Source organism: Chenopodium album, chromosome 3 (assembly GCF_948465745.1).
Source record: "Chenopodium album chromosome 3, dcCheAlbu1.1, whole genome shotgun sequence".
Classification (NCBI taxonomy): Eukaryota; Viridiplantae; Streptophyta; class Magnoliopsida; order Caryophyllales; family Amaranthaceae; genus Chenopodium; species Chenopodium album.
This window is the reverse complement of record NC_137836.1, coordinates 38,159,163-38,181,838: the sequence shown is the minus strand read 5'-3', so window position 1 is coordinate 38,181,838 and position 22,676 is coordinate 38,159,163. Positions and strand designations below refer to the sequence as shown.

The 22,676-nt window shown below is 45.9% G+C and overlaps 1 protein-coding gene across 1 annotated transcript in view; it reads left to right on the top strand.

The window, feature by feature from the left end:
* The first annotated feature begins 13,196 nt into the window (after positions 1 to 13,196).
* The window catches only part of LOC145625030 (uncharacterized), a 55,011-nt gene continuing 45,531 nt past the window's right edge, over positions 13,197 to 22,676 (top strand). Inside the window, exon 1 of the mRNA XM_081678112.1 lies at positions 13,197 to 13,344. Coding sequence (XP_081534238.1) covers positions 13,197 to 13,344 — 148 coding nt within the window. The remainder of the gene's footprint in view (positions 13,345 to 22,676) is intronic.

The following is a 22,676-nucleotide window of genomic DNA, read 5'->3' as shown; positions in this document are numbered from 1 at the left end:
GCCTAGGGTTAGTCCAAAATGGACCAACCCCTGTTTGACACGTGGCATTCCAATGAAATGGGAAAAAGGAAACCTTCATGGCCCAAATCCCGTGAAAGCCGCAATGCGGCGCAGCCCACCAATGATTAGGGCTCGATGACCTAATAAGGGGTAGAATTCTCAAGGACCCTATAAATTAGGGAGATTTCCTCCATTTGGGGGCACGTTTTACCATTTATTACACAATTACTCTTTGATAGAGACATCTCGAGCTTGGAATCAGAGCAGATACCCACCTAAATTTTCGCACATTTTACTCCTATTCAAGTTACTAACTTGACCATCGGAGGCGGAGCTCTAGTCAACCGGAGTCTCCATTGTTTTGCAGGTACATCACTCGCCGGACCAAACTTTGTGACGTAACTCTCCCGAGGGACAAAAACACCCAAATCATTTGGCGCCGTGTGTGGGGAGAGTTCGTCAAAGATGGTTCAAGTGTTTGTACCACCTCCTGATCCAAGCAACCCTCAACCTATTACCCGATCGGGTAATTACAAGCATTCCTCAACTGGTTCATCAACCGGGTAGTTTAGGCATTCCTCAACCTGTACATCAGCTGGAGGTCTTTACTGACCAAGATGATGATGAGAACGATCACGATGTGGAGACGTATGTGGCTAAAGATGGCTCATTCATTTCCAAATACACCCGTTCTAGAGATCAACTGGAATGTGATACAGACCAGGCAGGTCGAAGCAGGCCCACTGGGAAGTCAGAAGGGGAAACCCAGAAGGCCAGAGGATCAGCCCCAGTCACCTGGGATGAGCTCGTGAATTTCATGAACTCCTTCAAGGGTGAAATTAAGGAGATGATCAACAAAAACAAGGTTGGCCCCAGCAAGGGTCAGCCGGCTAAAAAGACCCCTCCATTTGGGAGGAAGAAGCCGGTCAAGGACAGGCAGCCTACTCCTAACCCCAAGGAGAAGGAGAAGGCAGCCACAAGACTTGACTGGATAAGGATCCTTTTACCAAAGGGTCCTCAGAGGCATACCCGACACGAGCAGCGGGAAGCCACAAATAAATCTGTTTTCGACGCTTGACAAATCATTGAGCGGAGGAGACACCAGCAGATGTCTGAGTTAGCCTCCACCTCGAGCTTTCCAGAGAGTTTCAAACAAACTTCTGTAAGGAACTCAGTGTCCTTACATGAGAGTCGGACAAGCGGCAAGTCCGTCCACACCGACCCTCAGATGATGATAGGGTCTGTCCCATTTGCACCTCAGGCGCAATATGGGCAATATGGCCTCTCATTTATGTAGTCACCTCCCTTCGGAGGTCAGGTGGAATTCAACAGCTTCCAACCATTGGACTGGCAGCTCCGACTCCTCAAACTTGGTGAACAACCTTCTGCGTTCACTAGGAATATAACCGAGGCAACATAGCCGGCCAAGGTTTAAAATGTGTTGGTAGGTACTTATGATGGTACCTCCAACCCAGAAGACCACCTAATGGCACACACCAACCTCATGTGTCTATAGGGGTAGGACGATGCCACTTGGTGTCGATGTTTCCCGGATACATTGAAGGACATTGCCCAACAATGGTTTGGCAACCTACCAGCCGGTTCTATTGATTGCTTCTAGAAGCTAGCCTTCTTGTTTGCCACAAACTTATCAATGAACATCCTTGCTAAGAAAATGAGCCTTGATTTGAGCACCGTTAAGCAGGGTGAGAGAGAAGGGCTACGCTCATATGTTAGGCGGTTCAACCTGGTCAGAATCCAGATCCAGGGACTGTCTGACGAGGTAGCATTCACAGACTTCTTCAAGGGTCTGAGAGATAGGTCGAACACTTTAAGTTTGACCTCGTCTGAAAAAGGGCATTTACGCTTTAGGCGGCCCTGAGGGAGGCGGAAAGATATATTTAAGCAACCGACCTCTGCACTCCTTGTAGCCAGTCAGACTCCCAGAAGTCTGACAAACAAAAAGAAAGCCGGTCTGCTCAGCCGGCAAAAAAGAAAGAAGAGAGCAAGAAGAGAAAAGAAGTCGGGCGGTTAATGATTCTGACCAGCCGTCCTAGAAGAAAAAGAGAGAGTTGAAACCGTACGTCCCTAGGTACGAGTTTAACAAGGACTGCAACTCCATCCTCATGGAGATAAAGGACCAAATCCAATGAAGAGTTCCGTCCAGTCACGGAACAAGAACAAATTATGCCATGCCACGAGGAAGTTGGCCATGACACCAACGATTGCTTCAGCCATCAATGGGCGTTGGACCGTCTGGCTGACAAAGGGATGTTGAAGTCCTACATTTCTAAGTCCAAAGGGACTAATAAGAAGAACAAGGGGCATCGTCCAAGACTCCCCAGCCTACTAGTAGTTTGGACACCAATAAGGAGCCGGTCTACACCATAGGAGGTGGGTTCTAATGTGGTGGCCCTACCATCCGGGTCACCAAGAGCCATCTTCGAAAGATGGACAAGGATGATGATGAGCAGGCGTCAGCTAGCTCCTCCTTCCTTGACGTTCTGATCATAAGAAGGACAGGGGCAGCGTTAGCCGTCCGCATGACGACCCGGTCGTCATTGAATGTAAGGTCGCCAACAAGCTGGTTGGGCGAATCCTTATTGACACCGACAGCTCGTCGGACATCATCAATCTCTGGTTCCTGCAAAAGCTCAAATACAAGCTCGGCAACAGGCATCTTGGTTGGTTTTGGGGGTGGGATGGTTTACCCAGTCGGTAGGATCGACTTACCTATTCGGCTGGGAGAAAAAGGAAAAGGACGACACCTGGTCGTCAAATTCTTAGTTTTTGTGGAACTGGTCGCCTATAACATCATCTTAGGTCGTCCAACGCTCAACGGAGCGAAGTCTGTAATCATCCCCTCTCTCATGCTCATCAAGTATGAGAGGGATGATGGTTTGTTGGCTCCCTAAACGGGGACCAGAAGACGGCTCGGGAGTGCTACCTCTCAGCCATCAATGACACTGTGACCCCAGACGGCCAAGGGCAGGAGCCAATAGACCTTGACAATGTCAAGGATGCCAGTCCAGCCCCACTAGTATCCGGAAAGAAAAGAAAAGCTGCTTAGCTGGTGGAGATGAAGAAAGAAAAAACTAGCAATCATTGACCGACGAGCGATCAGACGAGCTCCGTCCCTAGCCAGCCAGAGAGCACATTGATCTCGCTCTGGATGACAGTCGTCCAGAGCAAATTGCTAAGGTGGGGACAACTGCTTATGTTAAGATGGGTGCAGATTTGCACCTTTTGCTGAAAGAATTCAAAGACATTTTTGCCCTTGAAGTGGAAGAGATGCCAGGCGTCAGCCCGGATCTCGCTTTCCACAAACTCACCGTGGATCCAAAAAAGAAGCCCATCCGGCAAAAGAAAAAAAATCACGGCGAGGAAAGAAGTCAGGCGGCAGCTGCCGAAGTTAAAAAGCTGCTAGACTAAGGGTTCATCGGCCATGTAATTTCCCCGACTGGATGGCCAATGTTGTGTTTGTAAAGAAGCTGAATGGTACCTGGTGTATGTGTGTTGATTACATAGAATTCAACAAGGCATGTCTAAAAGACAGTTATCCACTTCCAATGATCGACAACCTGGTCAACTCTACAGCCGGCCACGCCTTGATGAGCTTCATGGATGCCTATTCTGGCTTCCATCAGATACCCCTGTGGAAAAACGATCAAGAGAAGACGACCTTCGTCACTGATCAGGGGTTGTTCTGTTATACGGTGATGCCATTTGGCTTGAAGAATGCGCCTGCCACTTTCCAACGGATGATTAATACAGTCTTCATTAATCAAATTGGAAGGAATGTGGATGCGTACATTGATGACATGATAGTCATATCCAAGCTACAAACAGATCATCTTGCTGATCTCCGAGAAACATTTACCACCCTCAAGTGGCTTCAAGTCATGTTGAATCCTAAGAAATGCGTCTTTAGTGTTGAGTCTGGGAAGTTTCTCAGATTCCTGATTGATTAAAGGGGGATAGAGGCTAACCCCGAGAAAATACAGGCGGTAATTGACATGAAGTCACCCCGTACTATCAAGGAAGTTCAAAGATTAACTGGTTGTTTGGCGGCATTGGGGAGATTCCTCAGCCGGTCAGGTGACAAATTCCTTTACTTCTTCCAAGCAATCAGGGAGAAGACTAGATTTGAATGGGGGGATGTTGCTGAGGCGGCCTTCCAGAAACTGAAAGAGCACTTGCACTCCTTGCCGAGCCACGTTAGTCCTCTGCCTAGAGAGGCGCTGTACATGTACTTAGCCGTCTCAAATCATGCTCTCAGTGTCGTTCTCCTTGCTCAACGAGACGGCGTCAAGCTCCCGATCTATTTCATTAGCCATGTACTCAAAAAAGCTGAACTCCGGTACCCAATGGTTGAGGCGGAGGCGGTCATGAACATCAAGACAAAGGATGTCATCTCTTTCATTTGGAAGAACATCATCACCCGGTTTGGGGTGCCTATGTCTATGGTGTTTGATAATGGCCCTCAGTTTGAGACGCCTCAGCTCAAGACTTGGTTGGGAGATCAAGAGATCTCAAATTGTTTCGTATCAGTTGGCCGACCCCAAGCAAACGACCAAGTTGAAGCCTTCAACAAACTAATCTCAGACGGCATTAAAAAGAAGATTGAAAGAACCGATGGTTTATGGGCAGAAGAACTAGTTCATGTCTTATGGGCCATCCGGACAACAGCAAAAGGGGCAACCGGTGAAACCTTATTTCTCATGGTTTACGATGCTGAAGTCGTCTTGCCCATTGAACATTACGAGCCGACTCACAGAGTCATGCTTTATGATGAAGAGGCAAATTGGGAGGCCATGTGTCTGACATTGGACTCACTCCCAGAACGCAGGGGCAATTCCGCCTTGCGTCATGAGATATACTGTCTGAGAATGACTAGAGCCTATAACAAGAAAGTACAGAAACGCCCTTTGAAAGTTGGCGACTTCGTGTTACGGAAAATGGGGGCAACTAGTAGGGCTAATGAGCTGAGAAAGCTAAATCCTAATTGGGAAGGCCCCTACCGGGTCTATGAGGAAGTTAGAGACGCTACCTACCGTCTGGAAACTCCAGACGGCAGACGCCTGCCTAGGACTTGGAATATAGACAATCTGAAAAAGTATTACTTCTGAGTTGTAAATTTTTGTAAACAAGAAGTCTATTAATGAGCAATCGCTTTTTGTTTTTAATTATGTTATTTCCTGTTTTAATTTTAAAACCGTCTGGGTAATGCACAAACGGCCCAATTAATGAACCGTCTAAGTTTGAAACTCATCATGTGATGAGGCCAAATAACTAAACTAGGCACAAAAACGCTTATTGGCTATACAGCCGATCTCAACCTAGACTAGAGGCCAATGGCCGGATGGTTGTTTGTTTCATAAAATCGCCTGTCCCAACATGGACAATGGCGTCCGGCGACACCCCTCCGGGTGCAATCGTCGCAGAGAGCAGCCTACCTGCTTGCTCTATGTACCTATGCAGACGGCAAAGATTGAATGACCAAATTGGTTAACTCATAGCCGTCTGACCAGAACAGTCTAAAGAACGCTTAAGCTTTCGGAACACCAGATGTCCTAACACATCAGTCAGCGACCGAGTGAAGTTCTTACTTAGGCTTTTCAATCCAAAATTACGCAGACTCTCCTATTAGGGCACAAGTTGTGCAATGGCTATACAACCGGCTTGAAAAAGGTATGAGTCCAATGGTCGGATGGTTGTACATTTTCATAATTTTGCCTGCTCCAATGTGAAACATGTTGTTCGACGACACTCCTCCGGGTGCAATCGTTGCAGAAAGCACTCTATCGTTTGCTTTACATATGCATGTAGGTGGCAAAAATTGAACGACTTAATTGGTCAACTGATAGGCGCCTGACCTGGGTAATCTAAGGAACGACCGAATGTCTAAAAGACATTAGCCGGGGACCGACCAAAGTTCCAACCTAGATTACCTTCCGAAATTATACAAGTCCTCTCAATGGGGTGAAAGGACATTGAAAGTGTAATTGGATTACAAGCACCCCAGGCGGCCAACGGCCTCCTGTCTTATGAAGAGACAGGCGGCTATTCGCCTCTTGCAATCTTCTCGGATGGTCTTTTTTCGTCTAGTTCGAAGGCCGGAACGCCTATCGTTTGGACGGCTGTGCACTTGGTTTGGGGCAATCACTATTGAGATTGATTGGCTTGTAAACATATCATACTCTTTAAAGTATCAGACGTTCCCAAGCCAATCAATCGACTTAAAGTCGAAACCAACCACACAGCCGCCTAGGGGCAAGAACAGCCGGATTATCAATTGCCGCATGCTTTTCATAAGTTAGGCAAAAATATGGTGCAAAACTAAAAATGCAAAATTCAAACGCAAAATGATAAAATGATCAAAACCGACTCAGTCGGCACATTCATTAAAATCTACCCAACCAAACGGTAGTGGTAGAGCATTGTTAACCGGACCTCGCCCGGGAAGTGAAGCAAATTGTCAATTATCCCGGCTCCACAACCGATAAAAACAAGAAATGCTCGGCATGCAGGCCGAAAAGAAAGTTGATTCGGCAAACAGCTGTTGAACTAGAAAAAAATTAAAAATGGCATACTGCCACAGAATTCATTGTTGAGCCACACACGGGTCCTCCTGGTCATTGTTCTCTTCATCTTCTTCTTCAGAAGGAATCTCATGCGCTTGACCAGGGACCTAAACTTCAAAGGACTCCGGCTCTAGCTCGCCCTTCTCTCCGAAGTATACAACCTCCTAAGCATACTTGTGAGCCAGTGCCCAGACGTCGTACTCCTTTTTTGGGTACAAGACGTTCTAGGCAATCCTCGTTCGGGCATCATTAACAGCCTTACTTTCAGCAACTAGGCGCTCTTGTTCCGCCTGCAAGGTCGCTGCAAAGTTCAACCGCGTCCTCCAGTTTCTTCACCTGGGCCTTGAGATCAGTGTTCTCTTGGGAAACACCCTTGAGCTTGTCTTGATCCGCCTAAGCCTTGCCAAGTTTCTCCTGAGCCTTTTTGAGTGTTGTCTCTACTTCGCCGGCCTTCTGCTTGGCTGCCCCCAAGTCCGTCTCTAGCTGCTCAATCCTCGCCGCCTGTATCATTATTGTGGCTTTAGTCTCAAGTTCATTTATGGTACAGGAGTATAGAGCAACATTGTCAGTGTCTCTAGCTGAATTATTGGCTCCCTTTACCTCTTCCCGCTTGCGGGAGTAAGGACGTTTGAGACTGTCTACCCGCAATAGAGCCTGCAAATACAGATCACGTCAGATATGCACGTCAGAAGGGACAAAATGCGTTCTAGATTGAACGCCTCTATCCCAGGGATAGCGTCTTTGTCCCTCTTGCGGACGACATCAAGCATGGCCTTGGCATGCTTCTAAACGTATGGCCAGCGGGGAGACTGATCTGCACCACAATCAACATTTGATGAGTGCGAAATATAGGCGTCACCAATCTGTTGTCGACCGTCTGAGGAAGAAGTTTGTTGGGAGTGGGATTTCACTCGCAAAGGCCACCCTAACTCAGGCGCGAACTCAAATGGGTTTGCCTTATCTTGGCCCCCCAATGCGCATTTAAGTCTTCCCAACTTTGGCTCCAGGAGCCAATGTGGAGGCAGACTTCTTGGACTTGGTGGGGGTAGAGGCGGAGTCCTCCCTTACCCGTTTGAGGCTCTTCTCAAACGGTTTTTGGGATCTCTCCTCCCTACAAAAAGAATTCAAGTCGGGTATACATCCGGTAAAGCAACTTGCAAAGTTAGTTAAAGGAAAAAGAGTCAATGTCTTACCTTGACCCTAATCTCGGCCTCCTGTTTCTCCGCAATCTCTCTGCGGATGGTGGCTGAGGGCCATTTGGGTGTTTTCTCGTCTGGAAGCATTGCCAAAGCTTCTTATGCAAAAGAATAAGGAAATCAATACTTACACAATAGCTGACATAGAGATAGCCCAGACGGTCATAATGTTTAAGCGCATACGTTTGGTAAACATGGTGCTAAGTCCACAAGCGAACAAAAAGCACTCGTCCCTGAACTAGGCGCTCTTAGGGATCCAATTCTTTGGAACCTTTACTGATTCCCTGGTTGAGAGGGTAGTAGTCTCAAGATAAAAAAAGTTGGTCTCTATTATTTTGTCATAATCTTCATCCGAAATGCGGGGAAGACAGCATTTCCGGCCTACTAGGTCGGGTTTCTTATTGTACCGGCATAGCTCAAAATTCTCTCGTCGGCTGGGAGCAGACAACAAATAGAAGCAGTGCTTCCAGCCGTCAAACTTGGACACTTTGTCCAAAGTCATCATGTATTGAGGATGCGTTGTCAAAGTATACCACGCCCTCCAGCCGCCTGGGTTGCGGCTAAGATAGTGTATGTGGGCAAAGGCCTCCCAGCCGGGATGCAGCCCTTGAAATTCACAGGCGGCAACATACCCCAAAATATTGTCCCAGGAATTGGGGGTTAGTTTCCACACTCCAAGGCCGTAGCCTCTCATAATTGCCTTTACCGCCTCGTGAATGAGAAATCTTAGTCCGGATAGGAACGCCGCCTCATAACAGCCAAAGTAGACGTTGGCGTTCTACTCATCATCCTTATAGGAGATGGTGCCCTCTTCAGGCGGTACCCAGATGCTGTAATTACCAGCTAGCGGGCGCAGGAGTTTAAACTTCTCCAAGTCCTTCTCCATGTTCGCCCTATCTTTGGCAGAGACGTGGATTTTGAAGGGATCGTCCTTCTCACTCCATTTTTTCCTATCCTCTAGCTTTCTATCCTCAAGCGGTGACATAGGTTCGTCACTACTCTCGGAGCTGGAGGCGGAGCTTTCTTCGGATGATTCCTCATCCTGCGAGCAGCACATAGAGACGGCTTCCTCACCGTCTCCCTGATTGCGTTCGTTAAGGAAGGAATCTGCAGGGGTTGAAGGGGCACGTGGAGGGGACCTCTCAGCAGCTGTCGGGTTTCCCTACTTGACGTCTCCCCCTCAAGTGGCTGGCCGCCTGAGCCCTCACTCCTATAAGCAGGATCTAGGGCCGTCTGCATTATCCGAGCCAGTGTGTCCTACACAGACACATAGACGGTTGGATTCTAAGCATAAGGGTGGTCCCAACACCCTGAGGCGGCACTCGTAGTCAAAGACTCAGCCGTACATGGAGTCAGGCTGGACTCTAACCTAGGCTGTGCCGTGTGTGTTGGTGATGTATCCATTTATTGCAAGAAATATGTTTAAGCGGGAAAAATGAAAAGAGCTGAGAGAGACAGAGACGGTACCTTGAGATTTGATATCTAAAGGTAAGACGGAACCGGTAGTGGCAGACGAGAACGAGCTTGATTTTTTGGGCTTAACACAGACGTAAAAGCAGACTCTCTCTCTCTAAGTTTATCTCTCTTTAAAGTTTTTGTAAACGTACAAAATAATGAGGGGTAAACGGCTATATATAGGGGGTAAATCTAGGGGGATCTCCATAATTTCCTCAAAAGGTAAACAGTAAAAAACTGGCGGTAAAATCACCCCCAATGGAAAAGTGACACGTGCCACAAATGCCACGTGGAATGCCTCGTCACATCTGTGAGGGGAAAATGTTTGGGGTAATTTACCCTGCCACGTGGTCCAATAAGAAAGTGACACGTGTCATCCAAGGGTTAGTCCAAATTGGACCAACCCCTCTTTGACACGTGGCATTCCAAAGAATTGGGAAAAAGGCAGCCTTCATGGCCCAAATCCCGAGAAAGTCGCAATGCGGCGCAGCCCACCAATGATTAGGGCTCGATGACCTAATTAGGGGCACAATTCTCAAGATCCCTATAAATAGGGAGATTTCCTCCATTTGGGGGCACGTTTTCCCATTTATTACGCAATTACTCTTTGATAGAGACATCTCGAGCTTGGAATCCGAGCAGATACCCACCTAATTTTCCGTACCTTTTTACTCCTATTCAAGTTACTAACTTGACTGTCGGAGGCGGAGCTCCAGTCAACCGGAGTCTCCGTTTGTTTTGCAAGTACAGCTCACGCCGGACCAGACTTTGTGACGTAACTCTCCCGAGGGACAAAAACACCCAAATCACATTTACTTTCATTTAATTCAATTAGCTTCGTTGAATGCATTTGACTTTGATTAGATTCAAAAAGCTTTGTTCGAATGTTTTTTACTTTCATTTAATTCAAAAAGCTTTGTTTGAATGTGTGTAACTTTCATTAGATTCAAAAAGTTTTGTTTTAATGTGAACGGCTATCATTTGATTTAATTAACTTTGTTGAATGCATTTGACTTTCATTCAATTTAATAAGCTTTGTTTGAATGTGTTTGACTTTCATTTGATTCAAAAAGCTTTGTTTGAATGTGTAAAACTTTCATTTAATTTGTTTAGGGTAAAAATACCCTCGACACGTGGACCAATGAGAGGAGGCCACGTGGTGAGCTCAGGATGGCCCAAGTGGCCAAATATCCTCTTGACACGTGGCCCCCTTGGATAAGCCTCTGAAATGGCGGCCTACAAGGGCCCAAATCCATAGGAGCGCCGTAAAGCGGCGCAGCCCACTAAAATCTAGGTCAAGTGACCAAGATAGGGGCACATTCTCCAACGACCCTATAAATAGGGAGATATTTCCCCATTTTGGGGACACGTTCACTCATTTATTACACCTACATTCTCTCTAATCAGAGAAACACCTGAGCTTGGAATCCAAGCAGATCCCCACCTAAATTTCCATATTCTTTATTCCCTTTCAAGTTACTAACTTGACCTTCGGAGGCGGAGCTCCAACCACCCGGAGTCTCCGTTGTTTTGCAGGTACAACTCAGCCGGACCAATCTTTGTGACGTAACTCTCCCGAGGGACAAAAACACCCAAAACATTTGGCGCCGTCTGTGGGGAGAGTACCTCGATGATGGTTAAAGAGTCTGTACCACCCCCTAAGCGTTTGGGCGATGACCCGGAAGTTTTAACAGACCAAGAGGATGAAGATCCTCAGGTTGAAACCTATATAGTCGATGATGGCTCTCTGATAACCAAGCGCATCCGGCCCAGTGACACTCTGGAGCGGGGTGCCAGTAAGGCGGGTACAAATCGACCCCCTGGGCAGCCGAAGGGGAAACCCATACGGCAAGTGGATAAGCTCCCGTCACCCGAGAGAAACTCATGAAGTTCATGACAAGTTTCAAGGGTGAAATCAAAGATCTGATCTCTAATAGCCGGACTGGCCCGAGTAGGGGTTTGGCGGCAAAAAAGACTCCTTTGGAGAGGGGGAAGTTAGTCAGAGATCGGCAGCCAACTCCTCATCCAAAGGAGAAGGCAGCCGGGACCATTGATTGGTCCAAAATTCTTCTGCTTAAGAGGATTGCCAACAATCCCCACCGGACTCAACAGCCAGTGGGAAGCAAAAACTCAACTCCTGACGCCCGGGAGATCATCACCCGCAGGAGGAATCAGCAGTTGTCTGAGTCGGCTTCTACGTCGAACTTTCCAAACAGCTTCAACAACACCTCTGCAGGGAATGCAATTTCCTTGTATGAGAGCCAAACAGGCGGTAATACCGTCCACTCTGGCCCTCAGATGATTGGGACTGTACCGTATGTACCTTCTCAGGTCTACGGTCAGTATCCTCCTTATTTTATGCAGCCGACCCTCTTTGGAGGACAGGCGACATACAACAACGTCCAACCTATGGACTGGCAGCTTCGTCTGCTCTGCTTGGGTGAACAACCCTCTGCGTTCACCCGGGAGATAACCAAGGCGGCACAGCCGGCCAAGGTTAAAAATGTGTTGGTAGGTAGCCATGACGGTACCACCAACCCGGAAGACCACCTCATGGCTTACACCAACCTCAAGTATTTACAGGGGTTGGATGATGCCACTTGGTGTCAATGCTTCCCGGCTACATAGAAGGGCATTGCCCAACAATGGTTTGGCAACCTACCAGCCGGGTCCATTGATAGTTTCATGAAGCTTGCCTTCTGGTTTGCTTCCAACTTCTCGATGAACATCCTTGCGAAGAAAACAAGTCTAGACTTGAGCACCATTAAGAAGGGGGAGAGAGAAGGATTGCGCTCCTATGTCAGGCGGTTCAATCTGATCAGAATTCAGATTCAAGGATTGTCTGACGAGGTAGCTTTTACAGACTTTTTCAAGGGTCTGAGAGACGGGTCGACTTTTAAGTTCAACCTAGTCAGAAAAGGGGCTTTCACTTTACAGGCGGCCCTGAGGGAGGCGGAAAGCTATATTCAAGCAACTGACCTCTGCTCGCCTGGGAGCCAGTCGGACTCTAAGAAGTCTGACAAACAGAAAGACAGCCGGCCTGCTCAGCCGGCCAAGAAAAAAGAAGAGAGCAAGAAAAGAATTCAAACCGTACGTTCCTAAGTACGAGTTTAACAAGGACTACAACTCCATCCTCATGGAGATCAAGGACCGATTGTCCCTAGAGAAGCCGAATCCAATGAAAAGTTCCATTCAGTCAAGGAACAAAAATAAATTCTGCCAATATCATGAGGAAGTTGGCCATGATACCAACACTGCTTCAGCCTTCAACGGGCGTTGGACCGTCTTGCTGATAAAGGGATGTTAAAGTCCTATATCTCCAAGTCCAAAGGGACTAATAAGAAGAATCCGGGGCAGTCGTCTAAGACACCCCATCCTGCTAGTAGTTCGGACACTGATAAGGAGCTGGTCTACACCATAGCAAGCGGGTTCTCATGCGGTGGCCCTACCATCCGGGGCACCAAGAGCCGTCTTCGAAAGATGGACAAAGATGATGATGAACAGGCGTCTGCTAGCTCCTCCTTCCCAGACGTCCTGATCACTGAGAAGGACAGGGGCACCGTCCGCCGTCCGCATGACGACCCGGTCGTCATTGAATGTAAGGTTGCCAACCAGCTGGTTGGACGAATCATTATTGACACCGGCAGCTCGTCGGACATTATCAGTCTCCCGTGCCTGTAGAAGCTGAAATACAACGTCAGCAGCATGCATCCGGTTACCCACCCCTTGGTTGGCTTTGGGGGTGGAATGGTTTACCCAGTCGGAAGGTTTGATTTACCAATCCGGCTGAGTTAGAAAGGTTAAGGACGACACCTGGTCCTCAAGTTTTTGGTCGTTGAGGAGCTGACCGCCTACAACATTATTCTGGGCCGGCCCACCCTCAACGAAGCCAGGGCTGTAATCATCCCTTCTCTCATGCTCATCAAGTATGAGAGAGATGACGACTCTGTTAGTTCCTTGAATGGGGATCAGAAGACGGCCCGGGAGTGATACCTCTCAGCCATCAAGGATACTGTGGCCCAAGACAGCCAAGGGCAGGAACCCAATAGACCTTGACAATGTTAAGCATGCTGACCCATCCTTAGCCCCATCAGCAGCCAGAAAGAAAAGTAAGGACCTGCTGCTGGTGGAGGTGAAGAAAGAGAAAAAATAGCAATCACTAACTGGGGAGAGGTCAGCGGAGCTCCGTCCCCAACCTGCTGGAGACCATATTGATATACCTCTAGACGACGGCCGTTCTGAGCGTACAGTTAAGGTTGGGACGACTTCTCATGCTAAACTGGGTGCAGATCTGCACCTCCTACTGAAGTAATTCAAAGACATTTTTGCCTTTGAAGTGGAAGAGATGTCAGGCGTAGCCCGGATCTTGCTGTCCACAAACTCGCGGTGGATCCTAAAAAGACGCCCATCCGGTAAAATAAAAGAAATCACAGCAAGGAAAGAAGTCAGGCAGCAGCTGCCGAAGTAAAAAAGCTGTTAGACGCTGGGTTAATACGACCATGTAATTTTCCCGACTGGGTGGCGAATGTTGTGCTTGTAAAGAAGCCGAATGGTACCTGGCGTATGTGTGTTGATTACATAGACCTCAATAAGGCATTTCCTAAGGATAGTTACCCACTTCCAAAGATCGACAGTCTGGTCGATTCGACAGCCAGGCATTCCTTGATGAGTTTCATGGATGCCTACTCCGGCTTCCATCAGATACCCCTGTTGATGTGAATTATTGATCCGAAAATCAACAAAACACAAGGGATATGTTTAAGTCTAATTCTATACAGGAAATCCACCAAGAATTAAACAAAAACTAAGATTAATCAATTAAGAATCCACCTAATTAATCAATCCAAACGAATGTTTTAACTAAAACAAGCAAAACAGCAATTGATCGCAATCAACCAAAACTCAAGTATGCAACTTAAGAAATAAATCTGAATATTAATCTATGTATGTTTATTTGTGTGTTTACAGCCCTATTTATAAGACTTAGTTTACCTAGGAAGATTAGGACAAGTCCCTAATTCAATCCTAATTAAACTAGAATTCTAACTTGCTTGAAGAGCAAGCACCTTGGCGCACAAGCATACACCAAACTGATTTATTTTGCTAACTAACTGATTTTTAAAGCAACTAAATAAATAAATAAAAATTAAAGAATTAAATAAAGATTAAAGATCCTAATGCTTGAACCAAGAAAAACCCTTTCAAGTGAAAGGTAAAAACTTGTAAGCAAAATCTAAGTAAAGAAAATTCAAGAAAGTTCAAGAAAGTGAACTAGACTCCAAGAAAAGCCACTAAGCAAACCGTGGCTTTGCTTTGATATCCAAGAAAGTGTCCATGCAATGCTTGGCTTGAATCAATGTTTAGGGACAAGTTATCTTGATGCATGATAAGCAAATCTTCGAAGTTCTCCATGCTTAGACTTGCATCACCTGTGGAAGAAAGATCAAGAGAAGACGGCCTTCGTCACTGATCAAGGGTTATTCTGTTACACTGTGATGCCGTTTGGCTTGAAAAATACGCCAGCTACATTCCAACGGATGATTAATACGGTCTTCATTAATCAAATTGGGAGGAATGTGGAGGCGTACATTGATGACATGATAGTCAAATCAAAGCAGCAGGCGGATCACCTTGCTGATCTCCGAGAAACCTTCACCACACTCAGGCGGCATAAGGTTATGTTATATCCTAAGAAATGCGTCTTTGGTGTTGAGTCTGGGAAGTTTCTCGGAATCCCGATTGATCAAAGGGGGATAGAGGCTAACCCCGAGAAGATACAGGCGGTAATTGACATGAAGTCACCCTGCACAATCAAGGAAGAAAAAAGACTAACCGGTTGCCTAGCGGCCTTGGGGAGATTCCTCAGTCGGTCAGGTGACAAATGCCTTTACTTCTTCCAAGCAATCAGGAAGAAGACCAGATTTGAATGGGGGGATGATGCTGAGGCGGCCTTTCAAAAGCTGAAAGAACACATGCACTCTTTGCCAAGGCTTGTTAGTCCTTTGCCTAAAGAGTCGTTATACATGTACCTAGCCATCTCAGATCATGCCTCAGTGCTGTTCTCCTTGCAGAGAGAGACGACATTCAGCTCCCGGTCTATTTCATTAGCCATGTTCTAAAAAATGCTTAGCTCCGGTATCCCATGGTTGAAAATTTTGGCCTTGCCCTGTATATGGCTTTCAAGAAATTGAAGCCGTATTTTCTAGCCCATCCGATGGTAATTTACACCGACCAGCCCCTCAAGCGGCCAATGTCTACCTTGGAATCATCCGGCAGAATGTTGAAATGGGCTATTAAAATGCAAAGTCTTGAAACCACTTTTGAACCTAGAAAGGCAGTGAAAGGTCAGGTGTTTGCCGACTTCATTGTTTAAATGACACGACCGGCTCAACCGGATAACATTGATAAGGTTTGATAAGTGTATGTAGACGGGAGCTCGACGAAAAACGGCTGCGGTGCAGGAATTATATATGAGTCCCCTGAGGGGGACAGATTTGAATATGCACTGCGGTTTAAGTTTCAAGCCTCAAATAACGAGGCGGAATATGAAGCCCTGCTAGCCGGAATTTGCATGTGTAATGCAGCAGGGGCAACTGAAATTGACGCCTACTCTGATTCACAGTTGGTCGTTAGCCAGTTTGAGGGAAAATATGAGGCAACTCATCCGGCAATGATTAAATACCTTCAGGCAGTCAAAGAAGAGGCCGGGGCACTTGAGGAATTCCGTCTGAGTCAAGTGCCCAGGTCAGATAACAATCAGGCGGATGCGTTGTCCAAATTAGCTTTGTCCGCCTGCTGTGATACGCCTCGGTCAGTCTTTTGGGAAGTTCTTGAAAAGAGAAGCATATATGAAGAGCCCATTGGATCCCGTCACACGAGACGAACTCATGAAGTTCATGACAAGTTTCAAGGGGGAAATTAACAAGCAGGGGTCAGTTAGCAAAAAAGACTCCTCTTGAGAAGGGGAAGTCAGTCAGAGATCGGCAGCCAACTCCTCATCCAAAGGAGAAGGCAGCCGGGACCATTGATTGGTCCAAGATTCTTGTGCCCAAGAGAAATGTCAACAATCCCCGCCGGACTCAACAACCGGTGGGAAGCAAAAAATCAACTATTGACACCCGGGATATCATCACCCGCAAGAAAATTAAGCAGTTGTCTGAGTCGGCTTCTACGTCGAGCTTTCCAGACAGCTTCAACAACACCTCTGCAGGGAATGTACCTTCCTTGCATGAGAGCCAAACCGGCGGTAATACCGTCCATTCTGGTCCTCAGATGATTGGGACTGCACCGTATGTACCTTATCAGGTTTACGGTTAGTATTCTCCCTATTTCATGCAGCCGGCCCTCTTTGGAGGTCAAGCGGCATACAACAACGTCCAGCCACTGGACTGGCAGCTTCGTCTGCTCCGCCTAGATGAAAAACCTTCTTCGTTCACCTGGGAGATAACCGAGGCGGCACAGCCGGCCAAGGTTAAAAATGTGTTGGTAGGCACCTATGACGGTACCTCCAACCCGGAAGATCATCACATGGCTTACACCAACCTCATGTACTTACAAGGGTTGGATGATGCCACTTGGTGTCGATGCTTCCCGGCTACATTGAAGGGAAATGCCCAACAATGGTTTGGCAACTTGCCAGCCGGGTCCATTGATAGTTTCAGGAAGCTTGCCTTCCTATTTGGTTCCAACTTCTCGATGAACATCCCTGCAAAGAAAACAAGTCTTGACTTGAGCACCATTAAGCAGGGGGAGAGAGATGGATTGCGCTCCTATGTCAGGCGGTTCAATCTGATCAGAATTCAGATTCAAGGACTGTCTGATGAGGTAGCTTTTACAGACTTTTTCAAGGGTCTGAGAGACAGGTCGACTTTTAAGTTCGACCTAGTCAGAAAAGGGGCTTTCACTTTACAGGCGGCCCTGAGGGAGGCGGAAAGCTATATTCAAGCAACCGACCTCTGCTCGCCTGGTAACCTGTCGGACTCTAAGAAGTCTGACAAGCAGAAAGATAGCCAGCAAGCTCAGCCGGCCAAAAAGAAAGAAGAGAGCAAGAAAAGAAAAGAAGTCTGGGCAGTTAGTGATTCTGACCAGCCGTCTCAGAAGAAAAGGAAAGAATTTAAACCGTACGTTCCTAAGTATGAGATTAACAAGGACTGCAACTCCATCATCATGGAGATCAAGGATCGGATGTCTCTAGAGAAGCCAAATCCAATGAAAATTTCCATTCAATCAAGGAACAAAAATAAATTCTGCCAATACCATGATGAAGTTGGCTATGACACCAACGACTGCTTTAGCCTTCAACGGGCGTTGGACCGTCTGGTTGACAAGGGGATGCTAAATTCCTATATCTCTAATTCCAAAGGGACTCATAAGAAGAACCCGGGGTAGTCGTCTAAGACACCCCATCCAGCTAGTAGTTCGGACATTGATAAGGAGCCGGTCTACACCATAGCAGGCGGGTTCTCATGTGGTGGCCCTACCATCCGGGGCACCAAGAGCCATCTTCGAAGGATGGACAATGATGATTATGAGAAAACGTCTGCTAGCTCCTCCTTCCTAGACGTTCTGATCAATGAGAAGGACAGGGGCAGCGTTCGCCGCCCACATGATGACCCGGTCGTCATTGAATGTAAGGTTGCCAACCAGCTGGTTGGACGAATCCTTATTGACATTGGCAGCTCATCGGACATCATCAGTCGCCGGTGCCTGCAAAAGCTAAAATACGTCAGTAGCATGCATCCGGTTACACACCCCCTGGTTGGTTTTGGGGTTGGAATGGTTAACCCAGTCGGAAGGGGGTATTTACCAATTCGGCTGGGTGAAAAAGGAAAAGGACGACACCTGGTCGTCAAATTCTTGGTCGTTGAGGAACGGATCGCCTATAACGTTATTCTAGGCCGGCCAACCCTCAACGAAGCCAATGCTGTAATCATCCTTTCTGTCATGCTCATCAAGTATGAGAGGGATGACGGCTCTGTTGGTTCCTTGAATGGGGATCAAAAGACGGCCTAGGAGTGCTACCTCTCAGTCGTCAAAGATACTGTGACCCCAGGCGACCAAGGCCCATAATCAATAGACCTTGACACTATCAAGGATGCTGACCCAGCCCCAGCCCCATTAGCAGTCGGAAAGAAAAGAAAGGCCCTGTTGCTGGTGGAGGTGAAGAAAGAGAAAAAATAGCAATCACTGACCGGGGAGCGGTCAGCTGAGCTCCGTCCCCACCTAGCTGGAGACCATATTAATATACCTCTGGACGACAGCCGTCTAGAGCGTACTGTTAAGGTTGGGACGGCTGCTCATGCTAAATTGGGTGCAGATCTGCACCTTATGCTGAAAGAATTCAAAGACATTTTTGCCTTTGAAGTGGAGGAGATGCCAGGCGTTAGCCCGGATCTTGCTGTCCACAAACTCGCCGTGGATCCTAAAAAGAAGCCCATCCGGCAAAAGAAAAGAAATCACGGTGAGAAGAGAAGTCAAGCGGCAGCTGCCGAAGTAAAAAAGTTGTTGGACGCTGGGTTCATTCGGCCATTTAATTTTCCCGACTGGGTGGCGAATGTTGAGCTTGTAAAGAAGCGGAATGGTACCTGGCGTATGTGTGTTGATTACACAGACCTCAACAAGGCATGTCCTAAGGGCAATTAACCACTTCCAAAGATTGACAGTTTGGTCGATTCGACAGCCAGGCATGCCTTGATGAGTTTCATGGATGCCTACTCCGGCTTCCATTAGATACCCCTGTGGAAAAAAGATCAAGAGAAGACGGCCTTCGTCACTTATCAGGGGTTATTCTGTTACACTGTGATGTTGTTTGGCTTGAAAAATGCGCCGGCTACATTCCAACGGATGATTAATACGGTCTTCATTAATCAAATTGGGAGGAATGTGGAGGCGTACATTGATGACATGATAGTCAAATCAAAGCAGCAGGCGGATCACCTTGCTGATCTCAAAGAAACCTTCACCACACTCAGGCGACATAAGGTTATGTTAAACCCTAAGAAATGCGTCTTTGGTGTTGAGTCTGGGAAGTTTCTCGGGTTCCTGATTGATCAGAGGGGGATAGAGGCTAACCCCGAAAAGATACAGACGGTAATTGACATGAAGTCACCCCGCACTGTCAAGGAAGCACAAAGACTAACCGGTTGCCTGGCGGCTTTGGGGAGGTTCCTCAGCCAGTTAGGTGACAAATGCCTTTACTTCTTCCAAGCAATCAGAAAGAAGACCATATTTGAATGGGGGGATGATGTTGATGCGGCCTTTCAAAAGCTGAAAGAGCACTTGCACTCTTTGCCAAGGCTTGTTAGCCCTCTGCCCAAAGACACGTTATACATGTACTTAGGCGTCTCAGATCATGCTCTCGGTGCTGTTCTCCTTGCTGAGAGAGACGGCATCCAGCTCCTGGTCTATTTCATTAGCCATGTGCTAAAAAATGCTGAACTCCGGTACCCCATGGTTTAAAAATTTGGCCTTCCTCTATATATGGCATTCAAGAAATTGAAGCCGTACTTTCAAGCTCATCCGGTTGTAATTTACATCAATCAGCCCCTCAAGCGACCAATGTCTACCTTGGAGTCATCCGACAGAATGTTGAAATGGGCTATTGAAATGCAAAGTCTTGAAATCACTTTTGAACCTAGAAAGTGATGCAAGTCTAAGCATGGAGAACTTCGAAGATTTGCTTATCATGCATCAAGATAGCTTGTCCCTAAACATTGATTCAAGCCAAGCATTGCATGGACACTTTCTTTGATATCAAAGCAAAGCCACAATTTGCTTAGTGGCTTTTCTTGGAGTCTAGTTCACTTTCTTGAACTTTCTTGAATTTTCTTTACTTAGATTTTGCTTACAAGTTTTTACCTTTCACTTGAAAGGGTTTTTCTTGGTTCAAGCATTAGGATCTTTAATCTTTATTTAGTTCTTTAATTTTTATTTATTTATTTAGTTGCTTTAAAAATCAGTTAGTTAGCAAAATAATTCAGTTTGGTGTATGCTTGTGCGCCAAGGTGCTTGCTCTTCAAGCAAGTTAGAATTCTAGTTTAATTAGGATTGAATTAGGGACTTGTCCTAATCTTCCTAGGTAAACTAAGTCTTATAAATAGGGCTGTAAACACACGAATAAATATACATAGAGATTAATATTCAGATTTATTTCTTAAGTTGCATACTTGAGTTTTGGTTGATTGTGATCAATTGCTGTTTTGCTTGTTTTAGTTAAAACATTCGTTTGGATTGATTAATTAGGTGGATTCTTAATTGATTAATCAAGATTTTTGCATAAACTGACTTGGTTTGTGTACGAATCATGAGTGACAAGGAGGCTCCACAAGTTCCAAGGGGATTAACCTTAGAACAGGCTCAAAATCTTAGAAGAGACAGGCGAATTGACGAGTTAGCAGCAAGGATGGATGAGATATTAAAAAGGCTTGATACTCTTGCTGGAGATTCTTCAAGGAAAGGGAATTCTAACCCTAATTCTGGTTCAAGTGAGGAAGAACAACCAAGGAGGAACCCAAGGAGGCCACGAGATAATTATTCCTCAAGTGATGAATCACCAAGGCCTAGGAGGAGAGATCGACCAAAGGATGATGATAGGAACCTTAGATTAGATCTTCCCGAATTCAATGGGAGTATGAATGAACCTGAAAAATACTTTGAGTGGATTAGAAGGGCCGAGACACTCTTTGATTACAAGGAGTATGATGAAAGGAAAAGATGCAAATTGGCTGAATTAAAACTGACCGGTTATGCTAGTCTTTGGTATGATAATCTAAAGAAGAAGAGGCATAAGGAGGGGCGTGCAAGAATCTCAACTTGGGAACAACTCAAGAAGCACATGAAAAAAAGGTTCATACCTAGTGATTATATTCAAGATGTTTATCTTAAGATGCAACTTTTTAAACAAAATTCTATGACTGTTGAGAATTATATTGGTGAATTTGAAAAGTTATGCATGCTATGTGGCTTAGAAGAGATTGTTGAGCATAAGATTGCTAGATTTATTTCGGGGTTGAATGATAATATTGCTGAAAAAGTTGAATTGCAACAATATTGGTCCTTTGAGGATGTTTGTAAGGTAGCTTTGAAAGTTGAAAAACAGATAAAGGGGAAGAAAGGGACGTACACTAAGCCCTTTGTAAAAGGTTTCACTAAACCTTTTGAGAAGAACAGCTTGGAGAAAAGTGGTTCTAGTTCGAACTACAAGGAGACTAAATCAAAATTTGAAGCTCCTAAAAAGCTTGTTGAAGATAGGAAGTGCTTCAAGTGTGGTAGTGTTAGTCACATTGCAACTAATTGTCCATAAAAAAGAGTAATGACTGCTCAAGAGTGGGAACAAGAACAAGCTAAGTGTGAGCAGGGTAGTGACTATGAAGAAATGAACGAAGAGGAAAACTTTGAAGAAGAGGAGGGGCATATTGACGAAATTGATCCCGAGACTCATGGTAAAAGTTTGGTTCTAAGAAGGGCGCTACACTCTAAAACCGTACCTATGGAAAACAATCAAAGGGAGAAAATCTTTCTTACAAGGTGCAAGGTAGAAGATAGGTTGTGTGACATGATCATAGACACGGGGAGTTGCACTAATGTGGTATCTACTACTTTGGTAGACAAATTGAAGTGGCCAACTACTGAACATCCAAGCCCTTATAAGCTTCATTGGCTTAATAATTCGAGTGATGTTAAGGTAACTAAACAAGCCTTAATCTCCTTTTCAATTGGTAAATTTCATGATAAAGTTTTGTGTGATGTTTGTCCTATGGATGCTTGTCATATACTATTAGGCCGTCCTTGGCAATATGATAGATTTGTGAAGTTTGATGGAAGGACTAATGTGTATGTTGTGAGAAAAGGAGAAAAAGAGAGACCGGTTGCTTTAAAACCTTTGATAAGCAACAAGTCTTCTAATGTTACCTCTAATTCGAAGACTTCTTATTTGATTAGTGAGAGGAAATTAGAAAAAGAAATTTGCAGCAACAATGTGGTATATATACTTGTTTCTAATGAGATTCGAATTGATCAAAATAAACAAGCAAAGAGGCCGTATGAATTGGAATCTGTTTTAGAAGAATTCAAGGATGTCTTTCCTAAGGAATTACCTCCGGGACTACCTCCTATTCGTGGGATAGAGCATCAAATTGACTTGATTCCGGGAGCACCATTACCTAATAAGGCAGCCTATAGAAGTAATCCGGAAGAAACAAAGGAGATGCAAAGGCAAATTGAAGAGCTTATGACTAGAGGATACGTGAGGGAAAGTATGAGCCCTTGTGCCGTGCCTACTTTACTTGTCCCAAAGAAAGATGGGAGTTGGCGCATGTGTATTGATAGTAGGAGTGTGAATAACATCACTATCAAATACCGATTTCCTATTCCAAGATTAGATGATCTACTTGATGAACTACATGGTTCAAAGTTGTTTTCTAAGATTGATCTTATGAGTGGT